We start from the raw sequence: 20174 nt of genomic DNA on the forward strand, positions 1-20174 counted from the left end.
ATATGTATTTGCCGTTGTCGTAAAATGGATTTAGGTTCATAAATGCTGGAATTTGATTGGTCACCTCTGTGGGTCACTTTCCTTTGAAGTGTAGTCGTTACATGTTAAATATTGTAACCTGACCTTATACCATAATAGTTCTGTTTTTTTCTGCATATATTGTTGAAGTGGTAGTGAGTTATGTTGTTCCTTGATTCATTGTGGTATGTACCTGTTACAGTTAGTCACGTCAAAGTGGTATAAACTGAGTTTATAGCTTTTTTAACTTGGGTGAAAATACGTTGTATGTTAACTTGGTGAAAATACTCAGTACATTAACCCTCAGTTAAGCCTTAAGCTATTCTTAGACTAGTATACTGTTACTATCAATGCATGCCTTCAATAGCATATTACAATACTGGCAGTCTTTGGGTATTGTTAGCACAGTTGAAAGCTCAACAGGGGTTTCCTCAACATTTTAATATACCTGTACTAAATGAGGTCACTGCTGGAATTCCAGGTTTGAATTCTGTCAATATAAAATGATATATGTTCCTGTATATAGAATACTAACAGGTACCTCTCAATATACAGCAAATATTACACTGTAAAAAAAGTATAAACTCAGCATATGCCCCCTTTTGTTGCCATAAGCTTTTCCTTGAAGTTGAAGTCAAAAATTCTTTATTTTAATTTTGTATTAAATTGTAGAGTTAGGTCATGCCTGTAAAAAGACTATTGAGTTGCCACGGTAATTGATAAGTGTTGGAAATGTTACCAGTTTCATTGTGTCAACATACATGGCGACTGCTTCTGTTGGTACTAATTAAGTCTGAGTGTTTTTGTTATAGGCTGTTATGTAGGTACTAAGTAAATTCTAAATGAATTCCCAAGGGGTTTTACTGTACTAGGGTTTCTCATTAAAATAATGGTACAAGGTAAGGAAATCTATGGAAGTTTTACCAGATTTCAGCCCTCCATTACCATGGGTTGCCAAGTGTCTGAACGACATTGTCAAAGTGGATAGCAAAGTCTCTGAATGACATTGTCAAAGTGGATAGCCAAGTCTCTCAACGACATTGTCAAAGTGGATAGCCAAGTCTCTAAATGACATTGTCAAAGTGGATAGCCAAGTCTCTAAATGACATTGTCAAAGTGGATAGCCAAGTCTCTAAATGACATTGTCAAAGTGGATAGCCAAGTCTCTAAATGACATTGTCAAAGTGGATAGCCAAGTCTCTAAATGACATTGTCAAAGTGGATAGCCAAGTCTCTAAATGACATTGTCAAAGTGGATAGCCAAGTCTCTAAATGACATTGTCAAAGTGGATAGCCAAGCCTGTGTACTATTGTCGTATGTACACATTTAGAATCCAACCACCTGTTGATTCAGGCTTAGAATCGTCAACGTTAATACAAAACAACACTACTAAAAGTATACATTGTGTATTATTTATAAGGATGTAAATATGCAGCTTAATATACCAAACTACCAGTACTCAAATTAAAGCTTATAACTTTAAAACTGTGGGGGGTTTTACGACTGAGAACGTTTAGTTTGTCATCTTGTGGAAATAATAGTCAAGATGCTACCTGTAGTATCAAATCATCTCTTCACCACCTATAAAGAGAGATCTTGAGATTTGATGCCATGGATAGCACTAGACTAAAGAGAGATCTTGAGATTTGATGCCATGGATAGCACTAGACTAAAGAGAGATCTGGAGATTTGATGCCATGGATAGCACTAGACTAAAGAGAGATCTTGAGATTTGATGCCATGGATAGCACTAGACTAAAGAGAGATCTGGAGATTTGATGCCACAGATAGCACTAGACTAGAGAGAGATCTTGAGATTTGATGCCATGGATAGCACTAGACTAAAGAGAGATCTTGAGATTTGATGCCATGGATAGCACTAGACTAAAGAGAGATCTGGAGATTTGATGCCACAGATAGCACTAGACTAAAGAGAGATCTTGAGATTTGATGCCATGGATAGCACTAGACTAAAGAGAGATCTAGAGATTTGATGCCATGGATAGCACTAGACTAAAGAGAGATCTTGAGATTCAATGCCACTGATAGCACTAGACTAAAGAGAGATCTTGAGATTTGATGCCATGGATAGCACTAGACTAAAGAGATCTTGAGATTTGATGCCACGGATAGCACTAGACTAAAGAGAGACTTTGAGATTTGATGCCACGGATAGCACTAGACTAAAGAGAGATCTTGAGATTTGATGCCATGGATAGCACTAGACTAAAGAGAGACTTTGAGATTTGATGCCATGGATAGCACTAGACTAAAGAGAGATCTAGAGATTTGATGCCATGGATAGCACTAGACTAGAGAGAGATCTTGAGATTTGATGCCATGGATAGCACTAGACTAAAGAGAGATTTTGAGATTTGATGCCATGGATAGCACTAGACTAAAGAGAGATCTTGAGATTTGATGCCATGGATAGCACTAGACTAAAGAGAGATTTTGAGATTTGATGCCATGGATAGCACTAGACTAAAGAGAGATCTTGAGATTTGATGCCACAGATAGCACTAGACTAAAGAGAGATCTTGAGATTTGATGCCACAGATAGCACTAGACTAAAGCGAGATCTTGAGATTCAGTGCCACAGATAGCACTAGAGTAAAGAGAGATCTTGAGATTTGATGACATGGATAGCACTAGATTATGTCAGTAATTGAACAAGGCTAGAGATTTTATTTAAGAGCTTACTGTAAATGAATTTGTAATTTATGAACAATTTTCATATTCATATATGCGTATATGTAGATACTATTTTATCAGCATACACATCGTAGTTAGCAATGAGGTCTTAAACATGACATAATCTGTAACTGAAGTTCAAAACTTGCAAAAGTCAGCTCACAAAATCTACTGAAACTTAGTTTGCAGCAGATGTGAGTCAAAAAGTGTAATATAGGTAATTAAGTATGCACAATGAGGTGTAATAACATGAGCATTTAAAATATTTTTATTGATAACAATAAATTCTATCAAAATGTCAGATTAATATGATACCAGAAGTTCTGGTGACAGCTGTACCAGTCGTGATGTCACTAGACTGTTTTAGGAGTTACAATATTTATTTATTTATTGATTTCCAAGGATGATGTACAGGACTAGTCCTATTAACAGGCTCCAACAATAAAATTATACAAAACAAACACCACAACATGTGGAAAATAGAAGTGCACTTAAATGGGAAGACACAAAAAATTAACACTTAAAATAAAAACAACGTATCACATTACAATATTAACACTTGAAACTCATCAACTGAGAAAAAAGTCAAAACACATTAATGTGATGAAGTAAAGTCTTAAAACATGGCATAGCGCTAAAAATATAAATCGATGAATTCCTATGTACACTTTCAACACCTCATGCTCCTAATTAAAAATTCAAAACTGCAAATCCATTGCTCAGTTTCACTGCAGGTATAGAATCCAGATTTTAACAGTTTCAATACAATTTGAATTGCTTTCAAATCAAATTAAGCAGAGACATGCTGGGTTATATGTAATTTTGTTTGGACCAAATAACCAAGGGGGAAAAACTTGTTATGTCATTATGTATGATTATTGAGATAACCATACAGACAGTTTGTCAATATACAAGCTTTATTATTTTATATGATTTGACATTAAGATTATATAAGCCTGCACGGTAGTACTGATAATGCTCCCTGAGTGACACTTGACACCTGTACCTGTGCATTGTACATTATGAAGTCACAAATGCATTCTCTAAAGTACTAAGTAGGTCTTGGTCCCGATACTGGATGCAGTACAGATCTAAGACTGGTATAATCAATTCCAAAGAGTTGTAGTAACAAAGGTAAATAACTATGTCAGGAAATTTAACGTGTGTAGTTATGGCCATATACAAGAACTGGGATGTAGATAAGAGGTGGTAGCCTGAGCAAAAACAACCTGTTAGTACTCCACGGTTTTTTGCTGACTACCTTTTCAAGAACCTGTTTAAAGTTTGTTTATTTCAACCACTATATTTCCATCGGTGGTCAGATTCATGGGTTTCATTCTTCACTATTATGACCCACTTTTCACATTTGACTGGCTACTTTTACAATTAGCTACAACCCCGAGGAACTATAATAATTACAGGTGATATGCTGTACAGTCACCAGTTTCAGGATTATGCAACCACCAGCAGAAAAAATGGTGGCAACAACGTCACGTAAACAAAGTCACGTAATTAGACGTTTAGGTCAATACACTGATTAATTTGTACCTGGTACATTATCGTGTTAAATGACTAATTAGTATGGTACAGTGCAGCCTTGTCTGATCAAATGTTAATAATTATTATAAAACAGTTGTTTACTTTGCCTAGTTGAGAGTTCCATGTCAAAACATTTGTTCGGTTTCTAGTGTTGCTTTTTCTTTGAGGATTGCAGGTATGTCAAATTCATTGTCTGATTTCTACATTTACAGTAAACCTAGATATTTTCGCTACTAGAACATTTTGTGATTAGAGTGTTGAGCTAGTTCTCAAGAAACTAATTTCACAATTACCAGACTGGTAATTTAAAATCGTGTCTAATAGTATGTACAAGAAGGCATGTTACTCATTACTTATTTGTGCAATTTTGATGTCCAGCGAAATAATAAAAAATAAGTGATTTAGTGAAAATGTCCAGATTGACAGTATTCATTTGGTTTCCCAACTAATCTTATGGTCTGCTTGATGTAAGGTAGACTGTAAGATATGTTATGTAATGTCGCTCCACCCTCATTGTCCTCCTCTCTCCGACCTGAGAGAGGTTGACAGATGTGTGAGGGCACCCCATCACAGTGTACCTTACATACAGACTAGATGTACAGGAAACTAAGTTTTTACTACATTCACTACATTACTACATTAACCTCAAGACCCAGTCATTGTTTCCTCATATATAATATGTGCAACAAGCACTAACCAACAAGCAGACCTTTGAGACTATATTACATGAAGAATATATATTAAATAGGCCTTTGCACAGTTTGCCATGGTGGCGCTCTACTTCCTGTCTGTGTGTACCTTGGGGTATACATGGTATAGGTTACTTGGTTAATCGAACACACTACTACTTTCCTCGATGTCTGAACAATATGAAAAACATCCATGATTTACATTTCTACAGAATACCAAGGGACAAATCTCTTAAGAAACGACACTATGAGGTGATGATACCCCAAATTGAGTGAGGGCGCTATATTCTCAATTTCCTGTTTGCAGTCTGGAATGGCCTATTCAATTAGTCGAAGACTATATGTAATTTTAAAGTGGCCATATGGATGAGAATTTGATATTTATCATTGATTTTTAATTTACAAAACAAATTTTATCATGGCTTCCTACTTGAAAAATCAACATGAAACAACATAGACCAAGTCTGTGATTGTAACTCAATACATAGCAAAATGCTAAAAAATGTGTAAAACGTTTGTACATACAATAAAAATAAAGATTTATTAATCTTTTGCAATTTATTGAGTTACAAAATAGGACTCAGCATATGTTGTTTCACATTGATTTTTCAAGTAGGAAGCCATATTAAAATTGTTTTATAAATTAATCCCAATCCTCATCCACATGACCACTTTAAAATGTAGCACAATTAATCCCACAGAATCATACAAATTTCACAACTTCAAGCCTCTTAAGACTGGTAATTAACGTGTCCGCAGGCAAGTTAAGTGACTCGGCAACGGTCATTCTGTCAAACCTGTGATAGTGAATAAACCTGTCAGTTAACAATGAAGTAATACCACTATGTAGTTTGAGTGAAAAATTTAGTTTGGCTGAATTCTTTTACACAAAGACTGTACTTCATAGTTTTCATTCGGCCTTCAGAGAGTTTTGTTGATAGAAAGGGTGATAAATGAAAAATATGAAATATTACATAGTAATGACTAGGATATATGACACAGAAAAAATTATACAAACTGATATTTAATACATTACTTTGTAATATTTGCGTACATGAAATAGTCACTGTTGTTGGTGTGGTTGCCCGGGAACCACATAGTTACAGTGTCACACCTTCAAAGCTGTCTCACCATATACTGTGAACATATGTATGTCTACACTGGATACATTTTAGCTGAATATTGGCAAACAAAAATGATTTTTACTAACATTTACTGTACCATATTATGCAAACTTACTTGTGCAGTGTTTATATGGACAGAGGCGACATACATATATTAAATGTGTACATCTATATCAGCTGTTGTGAAAGGTGTCCACAACAGTTGTGTGAAACGTTTGGTCAGCCCGAAGAGTTTTTACTCGTAGTATCTATGGTAATTCTCCTTAAACTGTCTGTCAAACTAAAGTTCCAATGACATGTCCCAGCATGCCGCCTGTCAAATTTTCATGTGCCAAATTAAATGCCCTCGCAGTGTATCAAAAGCTGGCCAACTGGCATCTCACTAAGCAGGTACATGTATACGACAAAACCAGGCCTGTCTCACCAAGGAGGTATGTAATATCACATTGCAAAACCAGGCCTGTCTACAGATATCTCACCAAGGAGGTTTATAATGTCACATTATAAAACCAGGCCTGTCTACAGATATCTCACCAAGGAGGTATATAAAAATGTCACATGACAAAACAAGACCTGTCTACAGATATCTCACCAAGGAGGTACATAATGTCACATCCCTACAAAACAAGGCCTACAGATATAAAGTCTCTTTGACATGATTCAACTCCATACACCCACCACCCTTCACCTCTACCCTTTCATTTCCTTAATAACCCTAACAAAGGTCTAGTAGTCACTCATGTAATGTCAGGGTAATTAAATACCTCACGTGTTTGAACATACCAAAATCTCCAGAAAGACTGTTTTTAGATAAACCTAATTCTGTTTGTTCACATATTTTGGTATGATTTATGGCTTTGTTTGGGTGTTTATATTCCCTATTAAAGTCATAATTCAACAGGAAGGCTTGACACACAAGATTTAAGTTTATACTAAAATAATTTATCAGTTATGCTATTTATTTATTTGTTATTACAATAATTGATCTATTGTCCAAAATCTGAAATCATGATGCAATGATATGATAGCTTTATTCAAGAGCTTTATGTGCCATCATGTCTGGTCATTTTGTTAGAATGGTCAGCTTGGAATCTGTAAAGTTGATAATTTGAGTTTTGTTGCTGTCATTTGAGTTTTATGTGGAGTCATGATGGTCACGTGGTTAGGATAGCCAGCTTGGAATCTGTAAAGTTGCCGTTCTGAGCTTTGTTGCTGTCATTTGAGATTTAATAATCAGGAGTTTTATGTGGAGTTACAATGGTCACATGGTTATAATGGTCACCTTGGAATCTGTAAAGTTGCCGTTCTGAGCTTTGTAGCTGTCGTTTGGTTCTAATATCCTTTTGCAAAACACCATGATTGTGGGCTTGTAGGAGAAACAAATGCCAGTCCAATTGCAGCATACCGTTGGATTGGTTGTAAACAGAACGTGATTGTGTCACAGTCAATCCAGCTACAGCATACATGTATGTAATTTGGGACCTGGTAGGATAGAGATTGCTATGTGAAGGATCTAATCTATACACTTAAGGGATTGCAGTGGAGGATACACTTCTTAAGGAGTTTAGGAAATATAAGAGACCATTGTGCCATTATAGGGCTGTGCCAGGGATAACACCATTGTAATTGTAAAGCTTTGAGAACAGTATTGAAAAGCAAATATACGTACACAATACTTTCATTATTTGAATGATGTGAGTAGAATTTATCAAAGCTTAACATTGCAAATAAGATATAATTCCTGTAAAAACTACATACTGAGGTAGCCATGGAAATACTTGGAAACAAAATATTGTGTGTTGGGTGGTATCTGTCTTTGATTTTACCGTTAGATTTTGTCACGAAACACAAAAACGAAAAAGTTAAGGGGACTGAAGGGTAGGCGTATAGGAGGCGAAGTGATCTAACTTTGATCAATACTAAGTTTTAAGTTTTGTAAAATAAAAATTTCTATACACAAGAGTCAAAAAATTTCTATGAAGCAAATCTCAAATTTTTGCAGACGTCCCGTCAGCATCACCATGGATATACTTATAAATTTTAAGCATTGTTGGCATGCCAGCTGACTTACGTATTTCCCATATGCCAAGGTTATTACTTGTTATCTCTGAAAAATGACTTTGTCACTGAAGTAAAAGTGACTTTGTCACTGAAATAACTAGCAGTTAATGTGTGCAACATGGTAGAATCACTTATTCCATCCATTTTTTTGTGATTTCATATTTTGATAATCAAACTACACAACTTTTGAAATAGTTGTATGGTATGTTTATACATGTCAGAGTAGTGAAAAATTTAATTGTTTGATTTTAATGTGATTGATTTTTCACTGTTTTATTTACAGAAGTGAACAACAAGTTCAAGTTGAGTCCAAGATGAGGACTGGACGTTCACCAGGTATTCGTCCCACCATGTTCCTTATTATTACCTGTATATGCCTCTTTCAACTAGGTAAGTACTCAATGTGTAATTATTGTTACACCACCCACAAGCCAGGTTGAACATGTGAGAACAAAAAATATGGGTTTATACCCTGGTTGTCATGACAACTCGAATCTACATGTATGTCATTGTTTCTGTGATGCTCAAAATATGAGTCAAAACGATCCATATTACCGTTGTTTTTCAATTTTTTTTTTACAAATTATGCTTCTGGAAGTATAATTATATTATTTCCGGATACTTTTCTTGTTCCAGACGTCAGTCAAAAAATACTACAGTTATTCTCGCTACACTCGTGAACGTACAGGCACAGAGAACACTGTAAGCACTCATGCAAATACCCTGAGTACACCACACTTGCACTCTCACATCATTGGGTTCTGTCATAGTATATTATGATAAAAATTCGGTGGATTTGAAAATGATTTTCAATTCATCAAGAAATTATTCATAAATTACTAGAGCCTGCTGTATGCATGTTATTTGTTTAGGGAGAGCATCATTGCATTAATGAAAACTTACTCTTCTTAATAAATTTTCCATCTTGTTGACAGTTGCTGCCAATACTCCACCATCGTTTGATCCTATACCTGATAGCGATCCACAACAGTATTATGATATGGACAAGGAACGCTATAGAGAAGATGCAATAGTTGGTAAGTTGATTGAGTTTATTTGGCAAAAACGTTCAGTATGACTTTAGCAAAACACAAACGTGAAATTACAACAAAATACATTGAAAGAATGAAAAGGAATACCACTGAATACCTCAACTGAGGATTTTATACAAAAAAATAGTTTTCCAAACTTATTTCTGTTGTGATCTTCTCACAAAAAAACGTACCGTACAAATGATATTCTGATCAATTTAATACAATATATAACAAACTCAATGTAGTACTTAGTGGTAAAGACAGCAAACAGACAGTTTGACAAATCCTGTTGACCTAAAACAAGTGAAACATTACTTGTAAGTAATAAGAACCCTTGGTCGTGGTACAAGAACACATTATTACTAATTATATTATAGCATTACCAATTCCAGTGAATTTTGTGACATCATCGCTGTACATTATTACTGATAATGTACTCCGTTATTGGGCATCGCGGCCCCGGAACGAGCATAACAATACACGCTTATGTCCGTAAGGCAATAACGGTGTGGGTATTTAAGAACAGGGAAATTATGGGGTAAACACCATAAGAATTTTTCTTAAAAGATTGAAATTAAAATGAACCAAATTTGTGTTCACAGCAGTTCATTGAAGTGTATATGTGTATGTACGTGTACGTACGTGTGTCGCTATGATTAGTATTCAGCTTCCAGGCCGAACATCTCAAGCAAACTTTGCACTCCATAATGGGCTCGGCTGTCGCCTCGCCCATTATGTCGCTCAAAGTTTGCTTTCGTCCATTATGGGCTGGGAGGGCGTACATTATTGTTTAAATATTTTTTGAAAACCAAGGTTAATAAAATTACAAATGAATCAATCCTGGTATTAAAATATAGCCTAAATATACAGTATGTAATTTTTTTTATACATATAAAAAATGTCAATTACTAGGCAATCAACTGTTCTAACAATGGCAGAAGACAATTGTAACGTCACAGAAGGCATGCATTATATTAGAATAGTATAAAAATGTTTTTATGTAAGTATTTTCACTTGAGTAAAAGGTTTATAAACTCAGTTTGTGCCACTTTTAACAGCATTTCCTTGAAGTGTGTTGTACTTTTTACAGTAGTCTAGAATTCGAAACTGGTACAGTATTACATTTTAAAAACTTCATTACTAATACCAGTCTAGTCAAGATGGTTGTTCGAACACAGAAATCTGTGCTGCCCCCAACCGTGTTCATATAAACAGGTTGACATCGTCGTGTCCCCGCATGATTTTAGTTTAGGGGCGACATCAAAATCAAAAACATCGTAATTACGCGTCCTTACGAGTAGTGACGAGTAGCTACGAGTAGTTACTATGTACTACGGTGAATATTCATAAGTCTTGACGCATATTCATGTACTTTAGGTTGTAGACAATAAAAAGTAAACACCTATTGTCAGTTATTCATGACCCCAAACTACAATCATTTACGCGTAGTCTTCATTGTGAAAAAAATCACGAAACAAAAAGATTTTCTTTCCTGTGCAAATCAGTTTCACGCTTACTTTTTTCAATGTTATTCATTCGATGCCTTCTATGGCATTCGTACAGTTGGCTAGTCAACTAAGTGTTTCAGATATATTCAGGTGTTTACCTAAAATGTCTTGCCTAAAAATACCTTGAAGAAGAATTTTTATTTGAAACGTCAGATTTTACATCTATTTATTCGGACTGCCTGCCTCACAAGTTCCTTATGCACTTCTCGGCTAGTCAACAACCATGTCGACCATTTTCGTCTGGCTGGTGAATGGTGCATTGATCGTGTTAGATTCGAGTCGCAGGATTCGTCAGTCGAATTCGAACATTGTCCACAAAAACAAATTAAAAACTAAAGCTTGTCTCGCATTAATATATAGTTTGATTTGATTGATTTAGAAGTCACCTAAAAACATTTTGTTTCTTCAAAATTTTTAGGAAAAACGTCATTTATATAACGAAATTTCCCATTACGAATAACTGAATATGTTCATCACTTGCATCTCTATGTTAACTACCGACATCATGCCACGTGTTGTCGAACATTGCGATTTCTCAACTCAACCCCATCATTTAGGAATGTTACTGTACTGAGAAACATGAAAAATTAGTTGTTGTTTTAGAATGTATAAAACAAATCCCGTTATTCGATGATATAAAAGTCAAAACTGCACTTCCGCAACCCGGAAATTCAACAGCATTTCTTGGCCCTACCATGGCCGCCAAGCGTGAGCTTGTAAGTTGTAGTGTTAGTTTGTCGACCGTGCAAAAAACAAAGTCTAACCGCGATTGATCTTTGAGAGTCACACAATTGTACGATAATCTTCCTCAAAGATTTACTGTTAACCCAGGACTGTTACAATATTACGTTCATGCGTCCATCACAATAAATTTCGAATACATACCGTCATGTTCGTGAAAAGATTTACTGAATATTGAAACTTTGATTTCGTGCGTATCTTATTGTTTTTTTATGAATATCGGCCAAGAACTTGCACTCATAAAAATATGTACAGTACTAGTTTCATCAGCACATTACTGGCTGGAGTACGTGGTTTTCTTTGACGATCGAAAATTATGACAAACTACGATCAACTACGATAGAAGACGATGTCATCATTGGAAACACGGAAGGTGAGAATCACTAACTATTGTGTGTTGGCGATAATAAATTACGCGTATCTACGCTCAAAGACAACGTCTTTATGGGAAACAAAGAAAAGTGAACTGATTATCTATTGTCAGTTATTCATGAACTTGAACACCTCATTATCTCCTGTTTCACGTAGTACATAGTAACTACTCGTAGCTACTTGTCACTACTCGTGAGGGCGCATAATTACGATGTGTTTGATTTTGATGTCATCCCTTAAACAGACTGGAGATGGAGTCCTGGTTGGACATTGGCATATCAGTGCAGTCCTAGAAATGTTAGAAGGGTAAAAAAAAAGGTCAATTTGTGATGGATTACATTGACATGCGCCCTTTGTGCATTGTTCCACAATTTAATAATGTTGGTTTCTTATATAGCGCTTTCCCACTCCGTGCTCAATTATTATCCCTGGCTCGGATCAGAACGGCACAACGGCCCTTTAGTCTTCCTCAACTCCCCGGGGAGCATACAATCCATTGCAGCCATTTAAGCTCATAGGATTAAAGCCTTCACATTGCAACCTACATCCTACCAGGTCCCCAGTTATACAGCTGGGTTGACTGAGGCACAGTCATGGTTCAAATCTTGCCCAAGGACTTTAGCCACTCAGAAACAAACAGCAGGCAGCGACGGGGCTCGAACCTGCAACCTGTAGATTCCAAGCCGGTCACGCTAACCGTTCACCCATCATGACTCCACAATAAATTTAACACCTTTTGTAACCGTCATGACTAGACTGGTATTAGTAATGAAGTTTTTAAATGTAATACTGTACCAGTTTAGAATTCCAGACTATTTATACAGAGAATTTGTGTAGAGTGAGTATAGAAGTTTTGATATGATAGTGGAACAATCTTGTGTAAATTATTTTGTTAGTAGTAATTATTCGTAAATGTGTCTTGTTTTCTGTATTACAGGCAGTTATCTATATACTCTCAAGGCATCTGATCCAGATGGTGACCCTATTACCTTCTCTGTCAATGAAGACGATCACTTTGACCTATATAACCAAACAGATACAGAAGCAACAGTTTATCTGAAAAAAGCGCTAGATTATGAGGTAAGATATTGATAAACTTGTAGACATACATCTACATTTACATGTACATACCAAAATGTGATAGACTTCCATCTACATGCCTCTCTTTGTAAAATTATTGAATTAAAACTATCACTGCATGAAAGGGTGGCATTTCCCGTTCTGTATACATGATGGTCACACAATGGAATTGCAGCGATTCCGAATTCACTGCAGTTCTGCTGTGTGATTGCCATGTATCAGGAACCAGAAACGCAACCCTTTCATGCAGTGCATTATGTACTGGGGTAGTTACATATTACATAATCATAGACCAGTGATTAGAACTTCGGGTTGTATGAGGCATAAAAGTCCAGTACATGCGATCACACAGGAAATTTGCTTCAGATTTATGCTAATGAGTGTGCAAACAATTGGGTTTTTCTCCAGGGGTGGCACATCAATGTTTTGAGTGCACCTGACTCAAAATGGGGCAACAGAAAAATTTGATTTACAGGGTGTATAATAGTAATTTTTTATAGTAATAGTAAACCCATAACTACTTTCTTTATTTTTCATTTTATCTATAAGCCCAGACAGATCAATAAATGATCTCTAGCTAGAAATCCACGTAAACCAAAAATCTGAAAATAATTTGACTGCATTGTAGAGTAACTGACAACAGATGTGAAAAAACTTGGATTGACTACCTCAATTTGTTACTGAAGGACATTGATACAAACTGCTTTAATACAAGACTATGATAACTAAATGTGTGTGTGTTTGTATGTGTGATCTTAATCTGTATTTTGTTCTTTTTCATCCAGACGGCAACAAGGCATGACATTACTTGGTTTCTTGATGATTCTGTCAACAGTGCTGTAAGTATTTTTCATTATCGTGACCAATTTTTTTTCCTGTATCTCATTACTCGACTGAACCAAATTTTCAGCTCCCACATGAAAAAACAAACAAACTATTTTCGTCTGCCCATAATATTTTGTGGAACAGCGCTCTCTCTCGCAAGAATAAGCAAGTCTCTGGACTGTTCACGTCATCTACAGTTGTGATGTTTGTTCATTAACAGAACATTTCTTTCGTGATGGAAATTATTTAAGTAGAGGGAATTTTTTAGAAAAGCAATGCCAATTATGTAGCGAAGCTTGGAAAGGGTTTGTTACCAGGAGAATCTCTGAGATTTTGAAGTCATGCACTAATTTATATGCAAAATTAAAAAAAATGTAAAATAAATTTTAGGTAGGGGCTTAAACTAGGTTTGGTCAGCTAGGTTATCAGAAACATGCTATTTTTTTTATTTGGCCTTATACACACTGAATTCCACAGGTGAGAGCCAATGCTGTTACTGACATATATGTAATTATTGACAATTGTCTTTGTTTTCAGGTTAGAACTGGGGTTAGCATCTATGTCACTGATGTAAATGACAATGCACCAGTGTTTGATAGACCATCATATACAGAAGATGTACACGAGGTAAGAAACAAAGATAAACTTTTCTTCTGTCACTAACAGGAAAAGTCCAGTCAGACTTATTTCTGTCTTTAGTACACTTGTACTGATTACTACTATCAACTTAAAGGAAAAGTCCTGTCAGACTTATTTCTACCTTTAAATTACACTTGTATTGATTACTGCTATCAACTTATGTATGATTTTGGGTGACAAGATAGCATTTCAGTAACTGATTCAACTTTGATAAAAACTCTACTGCACTTGACATGTGTTCAGCCGTTTTAGGTATTTCCTGCAAGGGTTTATGGGAACACCTCTTGTGAGGTCTTCCTCAATCACAGCATATATGTATATACTTTTTGATCTTCTTAAGTTTTTTTTTGTTTTATATTCAATTTTCCAATAGAATGAAACTATAGGAACTACACTATTGACAGTCAGTGCTAGTGATGCAGATTCCGGTACCAATGGCGAATTTACGTTCTCAATCACCAATGAAGCTGTAAGTGTAACTTGTACTTGCATACTGCAGAGGCAACTGAGGTTTCTGTTGACTAAGATAGACACAAACTAAATCTGTTGTTGTTCAGTGTGGTAGATTACACAAGCTGAGTGATAGCGATGCCTCTGTTGAGTAGATGTATATATCCTGTATTCAGGATAGAAGTGTAAATGCTTGGAGTCCCCAATAGGGAACTTGCAAACCTGCCATGTTGAATGTTGCATCATGGGAAATGTGATAATAAATACTAATCAATTAGTATTGTAAACAGTCTTGATACATTGTTTGTAACCACAAATAATAATTTCATAGTTACCCTGACAATTGTGGGAGGTTAATTTTATCAGTAGCTCCAGATTAGGTATTATGACAACCACAGATATCCCATAGTTCTTTGCATCTGAGCATGCTCAGTCTGGATTGCAAGTCCCCAATTGTACATGTACACAGAGATCATGGATGTCATCAGAAACACTAACCCTACTGTGAGCACAATTAAACCAATGTCCATTCAATAGCTTTATCAAAAATGTTGCAGTAATAGTTTTAGTTTGTGTCTATCTTAGTTAATAAACCAATAACATTGATGGGTGCTATCCTGGGTTGTTCCCATGGATGGCACTGATCACTCAGCAGAACAAAAATCAAAAATGAGACTAAACAAAGGAAATTGAAGTAAACAGAAATTGAGCCATATTCACCACATCAGATTTTAATCAGATTAACTTACAGGAGTACTGATTTCATAGTGATGAAATAGAGAAGAAATTTACCTTAGAATTGTGTATATTTTCCAGGCTTTGGATGGCATGTTTTATCTGGAGACAGACACTAGTAATTCTGAGCAAGCCCATCTTATCCTGAATGATACTTTGGACTATGAGACTAAAATCATCTACCAGGTCCAAATAATGGCACAGGTAAATAAACACTTTGAATGATTTAATAGACATGTATTGGAGTGTTATCGTAAAGGGGTTGTTATGTAAAGCAAGCTCCTATACATCAATGTAACATGACACGACACGACACACCACAGCTCAAGTCAGCATAACATGACGTGACACAACACAACATAAATTGACACAACACAGCTCAACTCAACTCAACACAGCACAGCACAACACAACACAATACTAGTCATGCAGAAGGGTTGACCAATGTGTGAGGGCACGCCCCATCACAACGTACTGTACAGACTAGTCAGAGGGGTTGACCTATGTGTGAGGGCACACCCCATCACAACGTACTGTACAGACTAGTCAGAAGAGTTGACCAATGTGTGAGGGCACACCCCATCACAACGTACTGTCCAGACTAGTCAGAGGGGTTGACCTATGTGTGAGGGTACACCCCATCACAACGTACTGTACAGACTAGTCAGAAGAGTTGACCAATGTGTGAGGGCACACCCCATCACAACGTACTGTACAGACTAGTCAGAAGGGTTGACCAATGTGTGAGGGCACACCCCATCACAACGTACTGTACAGACTAGTCAGAAGGGTTGACCAATGTGTGAGGGCACACCCCATCACAACGTACTGTACAGACTAGTCAGAAGAGTTGACCAATGTGTGAGGGCACACCCCATCACAACGTACTGTACAGACTAGGTGGCAGCAGTCTACTGAAGTAATACAAAGTGTGTTGTGAAGCTTATATGTAATATATAAATTCTGTCAATGATGTACATCTTTTATAACTTAGTAAACATTTTTCTTCAATTTTAGGACCATGGCACAGATCCAGAATCACTGAGTAGTACAACCACAGTATTTATCAATGTATTAGATGTACAAGATACTCCACCATTCTTTATCAATTTACCATACTTTGGTGACATTGATGAAAACATGCCAGTGGTAAGTTTATTTCCTTTTTTTCTTCCGTAAGAAAGAGATATATTTATGGGTGGAAGTCTGTGTGTCTGTCTGTCTGTCTGTCTGTCTGTGTCATTGTTTTCTCCATAACGGCTTGCGCAATTCAAACGAAATTTTGAAGACGTATTCTGTAGGGTAATGGCAAGACTTGATTAGGTTTTGGTAAAAATCTCGTGAATATTAATGAGCAATTTACATAATTAATGATTTTCGGTAATTAGGCTATATCTGAAGAATGCACGCTTCAAATTCATTATAACTTGGTACACACATTTGCGATACCAAAGCGCACCTGTCCTGAAAATATTACTAATGTGGCTTTTAGTTTTAATAAGTTATTGGCATATTTTCGATTTGCCACAAAAAGAAAAAAATAGTTTCTCGTCAGGAAATGTTGTCTAAAGTGGTGCGACTTTATCACCATTTTCTAAAACACGACTGGCTCAGTTCAAACGAAATTTATTGCATGTGTTCTGAAGGGTAGTGACAAGAACTGATTAGGTTTCGGTAAACATCCCAAGAATATTAATGAGAAATTTACATAATTAAACAAAATAAATAGTTTCATGGATTAGGTTCAGGCCACTGGATTAAGCTCAGAATGAATAATCTTGTGGAATTGGGCTCAGGCCAATGGACTAAGCTCAGAATGAAAAGTCTTGTGGATTAGAAAAGTACTTTGTTTCCTTTTGTTATTTAAACAGAATACATCAGTAATGCTTGTGTATGCGTTAGATGGAGACAGAGGTGTTCCACAGTCAGTAGAATTTTTCATATACGGTAAGTCCTATTGAAGTGGCATTTAGCTGACTTTATAATGTTTTTTACTTTGGTTGAAATAATGGTACTTAAACCTTGATGAAATTAGTCTAGACTAGTATAATGTTCATGTCAAAGTATTCTGTTTTCTCTTGTATTCCATTTTGACTGCATAAAAGCTGTAACAATGTATTCTCTTGTATTCCATTTTGACTGCATACAAACTGTAACACTGTATTTTCTTGTATTCCATTTTGACTGCATACAAACTGTAACACTATTTTCATGTATTCCATTTTGACTGCATACAAACTGTAACACTGTATTTTCATGTATTCCATTTTGACTGCATACAAACTGTAACAATGTATTTTCATGTATTTCATTTTGACTGCATACAAACTGTAACAATGTATTTTCATGTATTTCATTTTGACTGCATACAAACTGTAACACTGTATTTTCTTGTATTCCATTTTGACTGCATACAAACTGTAACAATGTATTTTCATGTATTCCATTTTGACTGCATACAAACTGTAACAATGTATTTTCATGTATTTCATTTTGACTGCATACAAACTGTAACACTGTATTTTCTTGTATTCCATTTTGACTGCATACAAACTGTAACACTATTTTCATGTATTCCATTTTGACTGCATACAAACTGTAACAATGTATTTTCATGTATTTCATTTTGACTGCATACAAACTGTAACACTGTATTTTCTTGTATTCCATTTTGACTGCATACAAACTGTAACACTATTTTCATGTATTCCATTTTGACTGCATACAAGCTGTAACACTGTATTTTCATGTATTTCATTTTGACTGCATACAAACTGTAACACTGTATTTTCTTGTATTCCATTTTGACTGCATACAAACTGTAACACTATTTTCATGTATTTCATTTTGACTGCATACAAACTGTAACACTGTATTTTCATGTATTCCATTTTGACTGCATACAAGCTGTAACAATGTATTTTCTTGTATTCCATATTGACTGCATACAAACTGTAGCACTGTATTCTCTTGAATTTCATTTTGACTGCATACAAACAAACACTGTGTTCTCTTGAATTTCATTTTGACTGCATACAAACTAGCACTGTATTCTCTTGTATTCCATTTTGACTGCATACAAACTGTAACACTGTATGTATTTCATTTTAACTGCATACAAGCCGTAACACTGTATTTTCTTGTATGATAATTCCATTTTGACTGCATAGAAGATGTAACACTGTATTTTCATGTATTTCATTTTTACTGCATACAAACTGTCCTCCCATTTTCTTTTTCAAAATGTAGATGACACCTCATTCTGGGTGGATAATATCATTGGAAATGAAGGAATCATTAGAAGTTCTGTAGTATTAGACAGAGAAAGTCTTGAGATTGCCATTATAACCTTTACTCTAACAGTAAGTATAACATAAAATAGCCATATGGATGAGAAATTGGTTTCCAGTTTTGAATAAAAGAATAATGTTACCATAGTTTTCTACTTGACAAAATGAACTGAATCAACATAGACTAAGGGAAGATTGCACAATGTCACACAAGCTCAATAAGCGAAATTCATTCATTTAGGGGGAGGGGGTCAGGTGTCAATTGCTGAACTTCATTTTCACACTTCTAACCAAATTTCGATGGAAAACTTTCTCTCCTTCAATGATAACAGCTTTTGTATTTATTAGTGAGATGTTGATAAGTTGATAAAATTTGCTTCTAAGTTGAGATATTGCGCTGGGTTTCAAGTAGCATTTTAATGTGTTTATAATCATGTTTTTACATTACATCGATCGTATTGATGTGACCACTGTAATTTTCATCATAGTGATTATCTGCATCAGTACACCTACTATCTGCAATGACAATATTGAAGACATTGTTGTGTTATAATACCTGTATGCAAATGATCACATGATTGTTCCATATGCATGAAATCAAAGGAATTAAATATGCAAAGTACTTTTACAAAATTAAATATGCAAAGTACTTTTACAAAATTAAATATGCAAAGTACTTGTACAAAATTAAATATGCAAAGTACTTGTACAAAATTAAATATGCAAAGTACTTTTACAAAATCAAATATGGAAAGTACTTTTACAAAATCAAATATGGAAAGTACTTTTACAAAATTAAATATGCAAAGTACTTGTACAAAATTAAATATGCAAAGTACTTGTACAAAATTAAATATGCAAAGTACTTTTACAAAATTAAATATGGAAAGTACTTTTACAAAATCAAATATGGAAAGTACTTTTACAAAATTAAATATGCAAAGTACTTGTACAAAATTAAATATGCAAAGTACTTGTACAAAATTAAATATGCAAAGTACTTTTACAAATTAAATATGCAAAGTACTTTTACAAAATTAAATATGCAAAGTACTTTTACAAAATTAAATATGCAAAGTACTTTTACAAAATTAAATATGCAAAATACTTTTACAAAATTAAATATGCAAAGTACTTACAAAATATGCAGTTTTATATAAATATGATATGGAATGATATAAATAGAACCCAAAATTCTACATCAAGATAAAAACATCTTGTTGTAAATGGAGTGTGACTCTTCATCAAAAAAAACACAAAAAAAAACAGAACCCCATGACGCATGAGCAAAAGTGTTGGTATATTTTCACTTGTTTTTGCGATCTTCTCTGGTACACTTTCACTCACCACACACACATGAAACTGGCCACGTTT

General features: G+C 35.2%; 1 protein-coding gene across 1 annotated transcript in view; it reads left to right on the forward strand.

Annotated features, from left to right (window-relative positions):
• Positions 1 to 6371: 6371 nt before the first annotated feature.
• LOC144452489 (cadherin-23-like) overlaps positions 6372 to 20174 on the forward strand; it is a 39941-nt gene continuing 26138 nt past the window's right edge. Inside the window, exons 1-11 of the mRNA XM_078143589.1 lie at positions 6372 to 6496; positions 8410 to 8516; positions 9062 to 9163; positions 12719 to 12861; positions 13647 to 13700; positions 14224 to 14313; positions 14699 to 14794; positions 15592 to 15714; positions 16528 to 16659; positions 17382 to 17457; positions 18760 to 18872. Coding sequence (XP_077999715.1) covers positions 6372 to 6496; positions 8410 to 8516; positions 9062 to 9163; positions 12719 to 12861; positions 13647 to 13700; positions 14224 to 14313; positions 14699 to 14794; positions 15592 to 15714; positions 16528 to 16659; positions 17382 to 17457; positions 18760 to 18872 — 1161 coding nt within the window. The remainder of the gene's footprint in view (positions 6497 to 8409; positions 8517 to 9061; positions 9164 to 12718; positions 12862 to 13646; positions 13701 to 14223; positions 14314 to 14698; positions 14795 to 15591; positions 15715 to 16527; positions 16660 to 17381; positions 17458 to 18759; positions 18873 to 20174) is intronic.

This window comes from Glandiceps talaboti, chromosome 22 (genome assembly GCF_964340395.1).
Source record: "Glandiceps talaboti chromosome 22, keGlaTala1.1, whole genome shotgun sequence".
Taxonomy (NCBI): domain Eukaryota; kingdom Metazoa; phylum Hemichordata; class Enteropneusta; family Spengelidae; genus Glandiceps; species Glandiceps talaboti.